Source organism: Hyaena hyaena, unplaced genomic scaffold (genome assembly GCF_003009895.1).
Source record: "Hyaena hyaena isolate Hyena2069 unplaced genomic scaffold, ASM300989v1 scaffold_547, whole genome shotgun sequence".
Taxonomy (NCBI): Eukaryota; Metazoa; Chordata; class Mammalia; order Carnivora; family Hyaenidae; genus Hyaena; species Hyaena hyaena.
In genome coordinates, this window is record NW_024081177.1 from 919,085 (window position 1) to 933,104 (window position 14,020).

The following is a 14,020-nucleotide window of genomic DNA, read 5'->3' on the forward strand; positions in this document are numbered from 1 at the left end:
ACTCTGTTTCTCTCAAAAATAAATAAATATTTAAAAATTTAAAAGAATAATATTAACTAATATCAATTGAGTGCTTGTGATTTCCCAGACAATTTAATGCTTAAAACAGTTATAGAAGGTAGGCATTATTAGTGTCTTTATTTGACGGATGGGGAAACTGAGGCCTAGAGAGGTTGAATGTCATAACAAATAAGAGGTGTTGCTGACACTTGACTGGGATCTACTTCAATCCAGATACTAAGCTCTTTATCTCAGAGAACTTCCTGACCCCTGAATTCTTTATGCAACACAGCATCTAATAAAAGGACCAGACTCCTGAGTGGGACAGGTCCTCTAGGACACTGGTTCTCAAACTTTGGTAGCATCAGAGTCCCCTGGAAAACTTGTTAAAACAGATTCCTGGTAGGAAATCTGATATTCTGATTTGGTAGCTCAGAGAAGGGACTTGGGAAATAACGTTTCTCACAAGCTTCCTGTTGATCTTGACTCTGCCCTTCCATGAACTGCTCTTTGAGTGGCAAGCCTCTGCAAGCCATCCCATCTCAGCCCCTACCTTCAGGTCCAGCCTCATTGAAACTGTGGCTGAGCCCTAATCCTGTTTCATGACTAAACCATCTTTTTGTCAAATCAGAATAAAGAGGATTTATTTTGATAGGGACATTGAGAAAAATGGATGCTGCCTGGCTTGCATGAATTATGTAGTGATCACTTGTTTTTGCAGACCTTGAAAGGATGCTCTGCCCATAGTAATAAAACTGTCTTATAGGTGCCTGGGTGGCCTTGGTTAAGTGTCCAACTTTTGGTTTTGATTCAGGTCATGATCTCACAGTTCCTGAGATCACATACCATGTCAGCCTCTGTGCTGACAGCACGGAGCCTGCTTGGGATTTTCTCTCTCCCTCTGTCTCAGCCCTTCTTTTGCTCTTCCTCTCTTAAAATAAATAACCATTTTTTAAAATCCCTCTCTTACATTTGCTCAGTGCTTTTAAAATAAAGTACTTTGTTCATATATCTTGATATACAACCTAAATTCATATTATATCTTTATGTAATGTGGGCAACAATTTAGCTAGAAAAGCCAACAATTTAGCTAGAAAATTCTCGACTAATGCCTTCCTTCACCTGGATGCCTAGGCAGAGAGCAAGGAAATAAAAGTTGCAAATGGTATTGAAAAAGTATAAAAAGTCAAACATCTCTAACCCTGACAACACATGAAGCTACTGGTTCACAATTTCAGAGTCAGGAAGTTTTCATGGTTTATGAGTGAGTACCATGGTGTGTTGACGGAGAAAATGAGAGAGCATGAAAAATAGTCATGATATGCCTATAACTCACCAGCTCATCAATGGAGGAGGGAAGGGGGAGGGAGGGAAACCATTATTCAGCAGGGGAAGCCATGCCTTGAACCTCCCAGTCCCTGTACATCTAGGTCACTTTCCTTTCTATGTTTGGCTCTGAAAATGCAGTGGACCCATTAATGAATTTATTCCTGGATTAAATCTGGGGAAGGAGGGAGCAAGGGCAGGAGAGAGAGAAAAAGCCAAGCTCCAGATGTGAGCCTTGATTTGTGAACAGCCTCTCATCTTAATCCCTGCAAACAGGAAATCCTAGCACTAGACCTGAGGTCTTAGGATCTGGGTCAGTTTAAGTATAATCTTTCTGCCGCTCACCACCTTCTCCTGCCTCCATCTCTAACAGAGCAGATAAATCATCTCCCACCCCTCCCCCCAACAAGTGCACACTTGTTTTTTATGTGTGCCTTGTTGACTCCACCTCTGCTGCTCCCATCAAACTGGAAAGGAAGGTCATTTCCAGGGTTTCCTTCCCAAGGTGTCAGATTGAGGGGCAAGTGAGAAGGGAAAGGGAGGGAAGGAAGAACAGCTGCTCTCCTCATTAAGATGTTTTCCACTACAGATCTAGAAGCAGAATACATCTGGGAGAGGGGATTAGGAGAGAGACAGCTTTACCCTCTTGCTGATTAATACTCTATTACCATTATTGCTTGATAATATGCCCCTGTGATATATTACTTAATAGTAACGAGCCATAGGATTATATACTTTGTAGTATTTAGCAGTAAGATGTAGACTATCAAGTTTTCCTCTTAAAATAAACAACAACAACAACAATGTGTTTTGGTTTATTTCAACTATACTGCCTCCTATTTGGTTCTCTCTGGTCCAGCCTAAGAAACCCTGACCCCTCTCTCCTGACTCTCAGAACCTCCGTGTTTCCATAAAAAGATGCTGACCAACAAGTTGTGGGGAGGTCAGGGGGAGACAAGCCTTCCCAATTTGGGGGGTGACAGCTTCCCTCATGAAAGAGACAAACTGGTGGTTTTGTTCAATTTCCTTTTATAATGAAGAGGAGGTTTAGGTGGGATGACAGTAATTCAACATAACTAGTTTACTAGAGTGATATCAGGGGGACTGGGGAAATGGCTCAGATTGTACCTTTCCTCCTTAAGAAATCGAAGATCTCAGCCATGCATGGTGCCTCAGGGTGCTTTAGAAAACTTGGTGCGGTAGAATCAGAGCCTCTCTCTCCCTCAAAAGGGAAGAGCAGGAGTAGTTGAGCCCTGAGCTCTGGACCAACTGGTTACTACTTTTACTGGTTTGTAGAGTTAGTACCTTAACTGGTTTGTCAGCCCAGGCTCTTGCTAGGACCCTCTCAGTGCATTTTTAAAAAACGTTTATTTATTTTGAGGGAAGGGAGGGGCAGAAAGAGAGGGAGAGAGAGAATCCCAAAAGACTCCATACCCAGCATAAAGCCTGATGTTGGGCTTGATCTCAGGACCTTGAGATCATGACCTGAGAGGAAATTAAGAGTCAGTTGCTCAATTGGCTGAGCTACCCAGGCATCCCCCATCTCATTGCATTTTTGATGAGGTTCCCAGGTCTGTAACCCCCTCCAAGGTAGAATAGCAAAACTGATGTTTGACAGGAAAGACTAGTGTCATGATTAGAACACGTTTATTTTTGCTTCCTTCTATTCCTTTAAATTTTGCCCAATGGTGGAAGCTTTTCCCTTGACCTAGGTGAAAATTCAGTAGATGTTGAGGCTTTATGGTTTAGTCTTACATAATAGACAGTTATGGTAACTTTAGGTCTCAAATACTATCTCAATTTAGGAACTAAATTGCACAGTCCAACATATTAAACTGTTTTTAGCCATAAAGTTGTTTATTTTTTAAGTGTTTATTTATTTTAAGAGAGAGATAAAGAGAGAGAGAGAGAGAGAGAAATCCAAAGTAGGCTCTGAGCTGTCAATGTAGGGCTTGAAGACACAGGACTTAATCTTATGAATGTGAGATCATGACCTGAGCTGAAATCAAGAGTTGATGCTTAACCGACTGAGTCACCCAGGTGACAAAACAAAGTTGTTTTTACACAAAGTCGAGGTGGTTCGTGTCATAATAGATAAAGCATGTAACCTGAACAAAGGGCCAAAGCACATTAATTCACTTGCCCTATCTGACCACCCAAATGAGTCTTATGTTTTTCTGATTAGGCTCCAGCTTCACAATCACTTCGACTATTTACTTAATCTCAGATTAATCAGATTCAGTTCCTATCCCTGTTTCCCATCCCTTCCTGCTTCATAGCTGAACTCCTTTCTCTTAGTTCATTGCATTTAACACATACTTATTGAAATTCACAAGATGAATAGAACACTATGTTTGGTGTTGTAAGGGAAACTGGAGATGAGTAATGTATGGTCTTTGATTTCAAGATATCTCTATTCTTCTCTATTATTGATCTATCAACCTACCTGCCCACGTACCTACATATTATAGATAGATAGGTAGATAGATAGATAGATAGATAGATAGACAGATAGATAATATTTATAAGAAAAGTAGATAGACATATAGACACATAGAGATAAAGTTAAGATATATTCTGGCAGATGTGGTAGAAAGAAGAGACTAAAACAAGTAGTGGAGAGTAAAATAGAAGTATATTGGCACATTTGCCTTCATAGAGGCACAAGCAAAGTGTCTGAGGGTGGAAGAAAGGAAGTATTATTGAATCTTGCAAGGGAGATGATGAAACATGACTTAGGAAGCTCTCCATAATCTGGATCTCCTCCATCTCTGTAGCCCCATCTCACAGAGCTCTTTCTGAACCCCCCCCCCAAAACACACTGTCTTTCAATTCCTCAAGCCAGTCCTGGGGCCTTGGAACATGCTCTTTCTTCCATCTGGAATAGTTTTCTTCCCCATCACCACCTCAGGAAAGCTCCCCTGGGTCCTTGATGGGGTCCCGCTCCCCACTATTCTCACAACACCCTATATTCTACATGGTGTCTCTTAAAATTACAATTAAGCAACCAATGGAAAATTAGATGCTTAGTGGCTGTTGCCTTTCCCAAGATATAACTCCATAGAGGTTAGGAAATATGTCTGTCTTGGTCCTCACTATCCTTTCAGAACCTGGAACAAGGCTTTGCACATAGTAGATACTCAATGGATTGTTCTGGAATAGGTTAAGAAAGGTGGCATTTGGGATTTTTTCTCCTCCTCCTCTTCTCTATCTTCTTTCTCTTAGAGCCCATCTCTCCTTCCCATCAATGCCTTACTTCTCTTAATAATATTCTTTTCTTCTTGATTCTGCATACCTTCCAAGTCCTCCTGTGGTCTGCTAGGACCAGTCCACTGAATTAGGGGAAGACTTCCCATTTGTCTCCTCTTTATATCTCATTCTGGGAGACATAATCTAGGTATCCAAATAATTCCTTCAAAGGCCCTGTCTGGGGCTTGTTTGAGAGGAGGTGACTCACAAGTGCAACTTTCAGACAAGAGCATCAGCATTGCTGCGGAACTTGTTTGAAATGTGGTCTAAGTTCTCCCTGTATCAGAGTCTGCATCTGAAACAGATCCTCAGGTGATGGTGCACCTGAATCTCTGTTATAAAGGGGCTTATCTCCTAAGGTTAGTTGCACAGAGAAGAGAACAAGTGTCAGTTAGTGTTGGGGTGCAAGGGGTTTACTGGGTGATGATAGAAGAAAGAGAAAAGAGCCTGCAGAAGCCAGCGGGGAAAGCCTTCAGCCCGTGACACCTATGAAAGCAAAGAGAGGAGGAAGAGGGTTGAACAGAGTCTCGGACTGCAATATATTTCTTACAAAGTCATGTCCAACCCAATGGGGGAGATCCAAGGCAAAGATGGCACAGCAGAAGAGTTCTGCAGTGGGCAGAAATGGCCAGGTCCCTGTAACCCTGTTGAGCTCAGTCATTGACAGAAGGCTGCCGAGGAAGGGCCAGAAGCCACTAATGGCTGGAAGCTCTCAGCTAATGGCACTCCTTGAAGCTGAAAAGGAACTGCTTTCATTAAAGCACACCCTCCCCATATATCTCCATGCCTGCCACATGTGACATCTGAGGATAATTGTATAAGAAATCTTTAAATGCTGGTAAATGTATGGAAAGCAGGTTGAAGGAAATACCACATTAAAGGAAACCTACTTTATACACTTTTCCAGCTCTATTTATGCTGTGCTCTTATTCTTTAGGGAACAGTCTCTCTAAGGGCCCCTGGAAGGCAAGGTCCTGAGGACTCTATCCCAAAGGGAGCACAAGCAGCTCTGTATCACAATGTGTATGAGTCAGTAAACAAGATTCAGTGGCCATGGGTCTCTTGAACTCACCCTCTGCAAGCTCAGTAGGCCCCAGGCTCCCAGGGCAGACCTGATCCTGACCGGACAACCTCAGAGCCAGAGAAGAATTAAAAACCCAGGGCATGTGGAACAGGGATGGCAGAGGGCTGGGGACAGGAGGGCAAGGCTCTGTGGTTACAGTCATGCTCTCACACGTTGATTTTCACTTTCCTGCCCCTTCCTCACCCATGCACACTTGCAAAGATGGCCATCCCCCCATGCACAGAACCACACACAATGAAAACATTTACATATACCACATTCATATCCACCTTCATGCAACTCACAAGAAGGCCCTAGGCACATCTATTTCTCCAAACCTGACACAAGCCTCTATGTGCACACCTTGCTATTCCAACAAACATGTGTGCACCCCGTAGCAAGTTTCCCAAACTTCCCTTATGTGCACATATATTCCCAGACAAGAGGCTGTAACCTCCACATATATTAACAATAAACAACAGAGAGGAACAAAAAGAGACAAACAAACTTTGAATGAACTGAACATTCAAGAATAGTGACTTTATGGTAACTGAACATCAACAAATATCTGGAGGCTGTGTCTGGAGATGGCAGATATGCCTTGAAAGATATTTCCACTGGGCACAGCTGCCCACTAAAACCCCACAGGGGCTGGGGCTGGGGCAGGGGCAGATAATCCACTTCCTAAAGTAGAAAGAAAGACTTAGCTGTTACTCCGCCAGCCTCCTGCCTCCTGTGGGAGGAAATTAAAGCTCTCAGGCCAGATGCTGGGAAGGGGAAGGGGGAGCACTTGTGTCTGGAAAGGGGGTTACACATTTCTGTAGAGGAGTGGAGTGGAGGGAGCAAGGGCTCAAGCCCTTGCGTGTTTGGATTTGAATCCCAGCCTTACCACTTTCTACCTGTATGACCATGGGCAATTTAGTCAATCTATGTGTCTCATTTTCCTCAACTATGAAATGGAGATAGTAACAGTACTGAGAAAACACATTGCTGTAGGAATACACCGGTCAGTATTTGTAAAGTGCTAAGGGTGGACCTAGTACATCCCAGGAGCAAAGTAAATATTGCTTCTTTTCTACTCCTGGGAGTCCCCCAGCCCAGGGATTCCACAACCTCCCTGGCCCCTCCCACCTCCCCCCACTCCCCACAATCCCCCCTTCACAAAGCCTTAGCTGCTAGCTCCAAGCTTCACCAGAGGGCAACAGCTCTCACCAGGCTTTTTCTCTTCCTCCTCCCCTTCTCTGTTAACTGTTTTTACAAATAGATTTGTGGAGAGCAGGGAGGAGTTGTATGTCCTCAGCGAATTTGTCCGTGGGCCATTGCTTTCTGGACTGGGAATCAGGGCTGTCCGAGGGCAGTGGCATGGGGCATTGCCAGCTCTCAACCTTATGTTGGGTGTGTAGGAAAATAAGAAGAGAAAGGCTTCCCCACTGGTCTGGAGGTATCTCCATCTCTATGAATCTCTACATCTCTAGATCAGCAAGGCCTCAAGGCCGTAGCTCCGCCCAGCCCCTTCCGGTCTGTGATTCTTCCCCAAGAGGAGAGAATACGGCTGTCATCTGTTGTCTCATCCGTCCAACCCAAGGCAGTTCATTTCCCCTGGAGTCCACTGGCGTTCAGCGAGTTCCCAGGTGAACTGAAATCCACAGCTATTCTCATCCGGTTGCCCTGGGAGTTTCAGCGCTCTCGGTACAACCTGTTCCTGCAGCCTTTCCACTCCCTCCCTCCCCCCTCCCTCCGCCAGGCTATGCCCATTTCAACCCCCCTTCCTCCGCTCTCCCGGGGACCCAGCTGTGCCCTCCGGGGAGACACCGACGCAGCGTGCCCCGAGAGGAGAGGCGGGAAGGGGAGGGGAGGGGACCCGGCGGGAGAGGGGGAGGGAGGAGGCGGGGGAGCCACACAGGGTGGAGACAGCACCGCCCCGCAGCCAGAGAGGGGCGGCTGAAGGTTGCATCTGCGGGAAGGAGGCTTTCGGCTGCTTGGTAACGGGCTGCCAGAACGGAGAGCGAGGCTGAGAGCGGGGCAGCGGCTTCTTGACGTCAGGACCGAGCCAGGGGACCGTGCCCAGCAGCCCCAGCCCGCCTCACAGGGGAGCCGGCCGACGGTTCGAGAGGAGCCAGACGCCAGGCGTCCAGCGGGGCGTGAGTTGGGGGGGTGGGGGGCGCCGACGCCGGCCGGCAGGGGCGAAGCATGCCCCCTGCCCGCTGGCCATGGAGATCGCCCTGGTGCCCCTGGAGAACGGCGGTGCCATGACCATCAGAGGAGGAGGTGAGGCCCGGGTAGGCTGTGGCCAGGCCATAGGGGGAGAGCTCCAGGGCCCCCCGACGGCTGGCCTCCGCGATGGACCCAAAGAGCGGGTTCCAAAGGGGCGCGGCGCGCAGAGGGGAGTGGACCCGGGAGGGCGGCCTTTGCCGCCACTGCCACAGGAGCAGCCACAGCCTCGACGGCGGCCACCGGAGGACGAGGAGGGAGAAGGCGACCCCGCCTTGGGCATGGCAGAGGACCGGGTGCTGGGCGCGGCGCCCCTTCACCACCAGCGCGTCCTTATAAACATCTCCGGGCTGCGCTTCGAGACGCAGCTGGGCACGCTGGCGCAGTTCCCCAACACCCTCCTGGGGGACCCGGCCAAGCGCCTGCGCTACTTCGACCCCCTGCGGAACGAATACTTCTTCGACCGCAACCGGCCGAGCTTCGACGGCATCCTCTACTACTACCAGTCCGGGGGCCGTCTGCGGAGGCCGGTCAACGTCTCCCTGGACGTGTTCGCAGACGAGATCCGCTTCTACCAGCTGGGGGATGAGGCCATGGAGCGCTTCCGGGAGGACGAGGGCTTCATTAAAGAAGAGGAGAAGCCCCTGCCCCGCAATGAGTTCCAACGCCAGGTGTGGCTTATCTTTGAATATCCAGAAAGCTCGGGGTCCGCGAGAGGCATCGCCATCGTCTCGGTCTTGGTCATTCTCATCTCCATCATCACCTTCTGTTTGGAGACCTTACCTGAGTTCAGGGATGAACGTGAGCTGCTCCGCCATCCCCCAGCGCCCCACCAGCCTCCTGGGCCAGCCCGGGGGGCCAATGGCAGCGGGGCTCTGGCGCCTCCCTCTGGCCCTACGGTGGCACCTCTCCTGCCTAGGACCCTGGCTGACCCCTTCTTCATTGTAGAGACCACGTGTGTCATCTGGTTCACTTTCGAGCTGCTTGTACGCTTCTTTGCCTGCCCCAGCAAAGCAGAGTTCTCCCGGAACATCATGAACATCATCGATGTGGTGGCCATCTTCCCTTACTTCATCACCTTGGGCACTGAGCTGGCAGAGCAACAGCCAGGGGGTGGAGGAGGAGGTGGCCAGAATGGGCAGCAGGCCATGTCCCTGGCCATCCTCAGGGTGATCCGCCTGGTCCGGGTGTTCCGCATCTTCAAGCTGTCCCGCCACTCCAAGGGGCTGCAGATCCTGGGCAAGACCTTGCAGGCCTCCATGCGGGAGCTGGGTCTGCTCATCTTCTTCCTCTTCATCGGGGTCATCCTCTTCTCCAGTGCCGTCTACTTCGCAGAGGCTGACAACCAGGAGACCCACTTTTCCAGCATCCCGGATGCCTTCTGGTGGGCAGTAGTCACTATGACTACGGTAGGCTATGGGGACATGAGGCCTGTCACTGTAGGGGGCAAGATCGTGGGCTCGCTGTGTGCCATCGCTGGGGTCCTCACCATTGCCCTGCCTGTGCCAGTCATTGTCTCCAACTTCAACTACTTCTACCACCGGGAGACAGACCATGAGGAGCAGGCAGCTCTTAAGGAAGAGCAGGGCAGCCAGAGCCATGGGACAGGGCTGGACAGCGGAGGCCCTCGGAAGGCCAGCTGGAGCAAGGGGTCCCTCTGCAAGTCTGGGGTGTCCCTGGAGAATGCAGAAGGAGCCCTAAGGGGCAGCTGCCCCCTGGAAAAATGTAACCTCAAGGCCAAGAGCAATGTGGACTTACGGAGGTCCCTCTATGCCCTCTGCCTGGACACAAGCCGGGAAACAGATTTGTAAGGGGGAGTCCAGGCAGATTGGTGGTGGTGGGGTGGGGATGGGGGAGGCCTCCTGAGTCTGGGCATCTACTTTATACCACAAAGTATTTCAAGCCCACCTTGAAGTCTGTCCCTCTTCTTCCACTTCTCTCCCTCCCCCTCCTTCACTTGATCCCCCGTTTTTCCTCTTCTTTCCATGACACCAAGGGTCGCCTATTTTTAAAAAGTACCACATTCCATGACGCAGGAGCTATTGAAATGGTGGGCACTGTAAATGGATGTATTTGTAGCCAGTTTCCTATACCCAGAAGAGGGATAACCCAAACAAAAATGACTTTAAATAGCCCAGATCCCAAGAGATTTTGTAACCCCCTTCATGTGTTCCAAATTTGCTTTACATACGATTTTATTTGTGTATAGGGGGAAATATTATTTTTATGGCTGGTGAATGGATTTTTGTACTGTAGTTCAGATGGAGATATTTTGGATATATTTTCCAGAAATGTTGTATTTATGGAAGAGAGAATTATTGTGATGTTTTTCTGTGACACTTAGAGCCAGAGACCCTGGTTGCGGCTGTTCTGGTTCCTGTGTCTGTAAGCCTCTCTCTTTTCTGGGATGTGGTATCGGTGCTTTGTGTCTAGGGCAGGGAATGTTCTGGAAGAAAGGCAAATCTGACCTTTTCTGTGCGCCTTAAACAATTCTTGTAACTTTCTTTGAAAAGCATTTTAATGATGTTGAAGAAAGACTTCTGATAATTCATTGTCTTTAATTTTATCCCAGGAAATAAAATGTTACTTGGTTGAGGCAAGTGTTAGTTTTGTTTTTGTTTTTGTTTTGGAATTTAGAAAGAAGTCTGTCACTTGCTGTTTCTGGTATTGAAGTCAGAGCAAACACCACGTTGACTGGGGTAGATCGCTTGGAAAGGTAATGGTTTGATTGTCACCTTCTTTTTGCTGGGCCCCCTCTGCACATCACAGCCAGAGGGATGAACTCTGTTTGTCTCAGACTGTTTATGACATGCCGCCTGATGGTGTGGTATCAGACCCAACCAGCAGCACGGTGTGTGGATGCAGCTGAAAGGCAAGGGAGGATCAGACCCCTTACTGGCCCCACTGCTGTCTCCTGGGGCTGCATTTCTGAGTTCTCCTTGGTCTGCAGGCTTTAAGCCCTGTTTAACATGGCTCTCAACAGCTCTGTGAAACAAGCCTGATTCTCACAGGCATGAAGCCTGTTCACAAAAGTGCAGCCCTGGTGTGTGAAAGTCATGGAGGAAGGAGGGACCAGTACCTTGCTGTTAAACTCTCCCCCTCAATCATAGTGTGGGAAAAGAGAATGCAGTGACTTTCTGGTGGACAGAGGCAGAGAGAAGCCAAATGGAAGAATTTGCTTGTCCGTGTTGAAGGTTAGTTTCTACGGATTGTGGCCTTGTGCTGAGTAACACCCATATTCAGAACGAATGAATCTCTTGGTTCCCTTTTTACTGGATGGTGGTGGTCACCATCACAGTAGGTATAATACTGACTGCCATTTCTCTCTGGGATTAGCTACCTTCTGGTGCTCCGGATTCCTGCTATTGCTTTTGCCGCTAAAGAATCCAAAGACTGGTCGTCTTACATCCTCACCAGGGTAGGCTGGTAACCCACTATCCCACCTCCCCCACTACCACAGGAAGCATAATGTCTGGTTCTGAGAGTGCATCCACGTCTCCATGGGGTGAGGGAGGCTTTGCTAAATTGATGTCTGGGAACTGTGGATTTAAATAAGACGCCGACATAATAATAAAAGCCAGTGTCTGTGACTGCCTGGAGTCATTTTCAGTCAGGAACTGTTAACAGCAAATCTGAGGCAGAAACAGGATTGTGCAGGCAGGGCTCTGTTGTTTTTCATTACATGCTGAAGCAAAAAGAAGAAGAACAGAGGCTATTTATTTATAATTTACAATCTGCCTAAAAGCAGGGCATCTTGCCAAAGCTCAACTCCACAGTCTCACCTCCAAGCCCTCTTTGGCTCTCAAGCTAATGCATGTAGTTGGGCACCCACATGGTGATAGCGACTAGATCCTCCCTCAGGATCCACCCTCCCTTAAGGACAAGAGAAGTCATCACCTATGACTTGAAAGTCAGTTCCTTCAGGCTCAAAGAGAGACCAACACCTGGATCATAGATGTGTCCAGATGCCTAATCGATGTTGGTTCAAGTAGAACAGACTGCATGGTTGAAATATCCAGTAAGTGGCTTCAGTCCTATACAAATCCTTAGAGAGAAAGGGGAGGAAAAGAGAGAGAGGGTTTTTGTATTTGGCATGAGAGAAGGGGATACTGCAGTGCAGGGTTACAAAGGGGATCAGGGAAGTTCCAGAGGTGGGTCAGTTTCCTTAGTCCCATGCTGCAACCTCCCATCCCTGAGTTCAGTGTCATGGTATCTGCCCTGGGGCACTGAGTGGGCGCCCACTAGGCAGTGCACGGATTTCAATCTCTCCACCTTCTCAGTTCACCTGTTGCCATGATTTCAGAAATAGGCTGCACTCTTTCACTACATCCATTATGTCTTGCCTGTTCATGTGATTACAAAAAAAAAAAAGAAGAAGAAGAAAAGAAAAGAAAATGGGTGGGGGGCTGAATGTCAAGGCTCTTTAACCCAGGCTACCTGAGATTAGGGGCCCCTGCATTCTCTCCCATTCCCCTCTTCTCTGCTGTCATTGATTTTCCATAGACTTTATCTTCCTGAGAAGATTAGATCACATAGCCTCAGCCAAGCTTTTTATCCAGATGTTATATCTTGGCTCCCGCAGCAGGAAACCAGCACTGGGTTCATAATCTACCAGCTCTGGCCACCACAACTGGGAGAGCAGGGCTGTGCTTTATGTTATGCTCTTATGGGAGGACAGCTTCTCTACAGCAAAACATCTGGCCCCCTATTTTTCTCTACTTATTGGTGTCTTCTCCTGTCCATGTTTCCTGAACCCTAAGCAATGACAGATTCAGAAAACAAATCTTTTCACATGCTTTAAGAACCCCAGCTCCTTGATTACCGTGCCTGGGACACTCCCTAGAGAGGAAACTGAAACAGAGAATCAGCCCTAGAGGAATCTTTTCACTGAGCTGGGCTTTGAGTGATTCTAGCATTAACCATAGAAGCACTTCTGGGCTTAGAGGAGAAGGCACAAAGTGTTTCTCTTGGAGCCGGGACACCTTGCTCCAAGTCCCCTCCAGAAATGGCAGGCTTGTGTACAGTGGAGTGTGACCCTGGGTGATATGCAAGTACTCTCTGCAGTTGGACCTCAGCAAAACGTGGTTTATTCACCAGTCACTCTGGGCCCCACACTCTTCATTGTGCTGGTGATGATGGATACTAGACAAATGTTAGGATGTGGTCTCCGCCTTCTTATGCTTCCACTCCCCCTGGGGAAGCAATCGTGTAAAACAGAAGCAGGCCATGCAAGACAGTATGTGATCAAGTGTCTTGGAGGGAATTTCAAAATTTAGTGTTATGGGTCAGATATGAGAGGGTGAGGAGAATAGAAGAGAGGAGCTTCTGGAGACCTGAGAGATGGCTAGGAAGAGGGGAGGGAATTCAAGATGAGGGTGGGAGTGAAGGGTCAGAGAGTGGCTTCCTTGTCCTCATCACCATTATTTGGGGGTCATGTTCAGAGTCAAAGGCTGGTGCTCCTCCCCAGGATGGCAGTAGGAGATCCGATTGTGCCATTGGCAGGGCCACTCAACTGTTGTTCAGGGTAGAGGTTGGCAAAAGTTCTGAAAAGGGCTATATAGTAAATATTATAGGTTTTGTAGGCCAAGAAGCAAATGGAAGCTACTACTGTAGGCACTCACATTACGATTTAAAATACAGTCATTTAAAAACAACAAAACCAGCCTCAGCTCAAGAGCTACACATCCCTGTCATACCAGTTTATCTGTCACACAAAGGATGACTCTGGGCACCCAGTCATGCCTGTGACACCTGACGTGACTCCCTGATTTGATTTTTATACCACTGAATTTGTATTTCTTCAAATGATGACCCCCATCTTGGGGAAGGACTCTCATGCTAGGATTTCCTAGACCAGGGAAGGCCTTATTAAGAAGATGTTACTCACTTCTCCCTCCTCCCTTCTCACGAAGATTAGACTGTGCTAGTGTCTGTGAGGCAGGCTGCTCTGTTTCTAGGAAGAGGAAGAAAGGCCAAATTGGAATTTCTGCCTAGGACTCTGGGCAGTGGGTTTTCCCCAAGCTGAAGGTAGAAGTAGGCCCAGACTGCCAGAAGATGGGCCTCCTTCTCCTTCTGGTCCTTAGTCTTTTCCCAGACATGACATCATGAGGGAGACATAAGGATGTACTTCCCCTCCCCGCTTTACCTGGTTCTCCTCTGGCTGTAAAGATG

The 14,020-nt window shown here is 48.0% G+C and overlaps 1 protein-coding gene across 1 annotated transcript; it reads left to right on the forward strand.

The window, feature by feature from the left end:
• The first annotated feature begins 7,848 nt into the window (after positions 1-7,848).
• Positions 7,849-9,766, forward strand: KCNA5 (potassium voltage-gated channel subfamily A member 5). The gene has a single exon (XM_039255766.1). The coding sequence runs from the start codon at positions 7,849-7,851 to the stop codon at positions 9,658-9,660; it is 1,812 nt and encodes a 603-aa protein (XP_039111697.1). The 3' UTR covers positions 9,661-9,766.
• Positions 9,767-14,020: the final 4,254 nt, after the last annotated feature.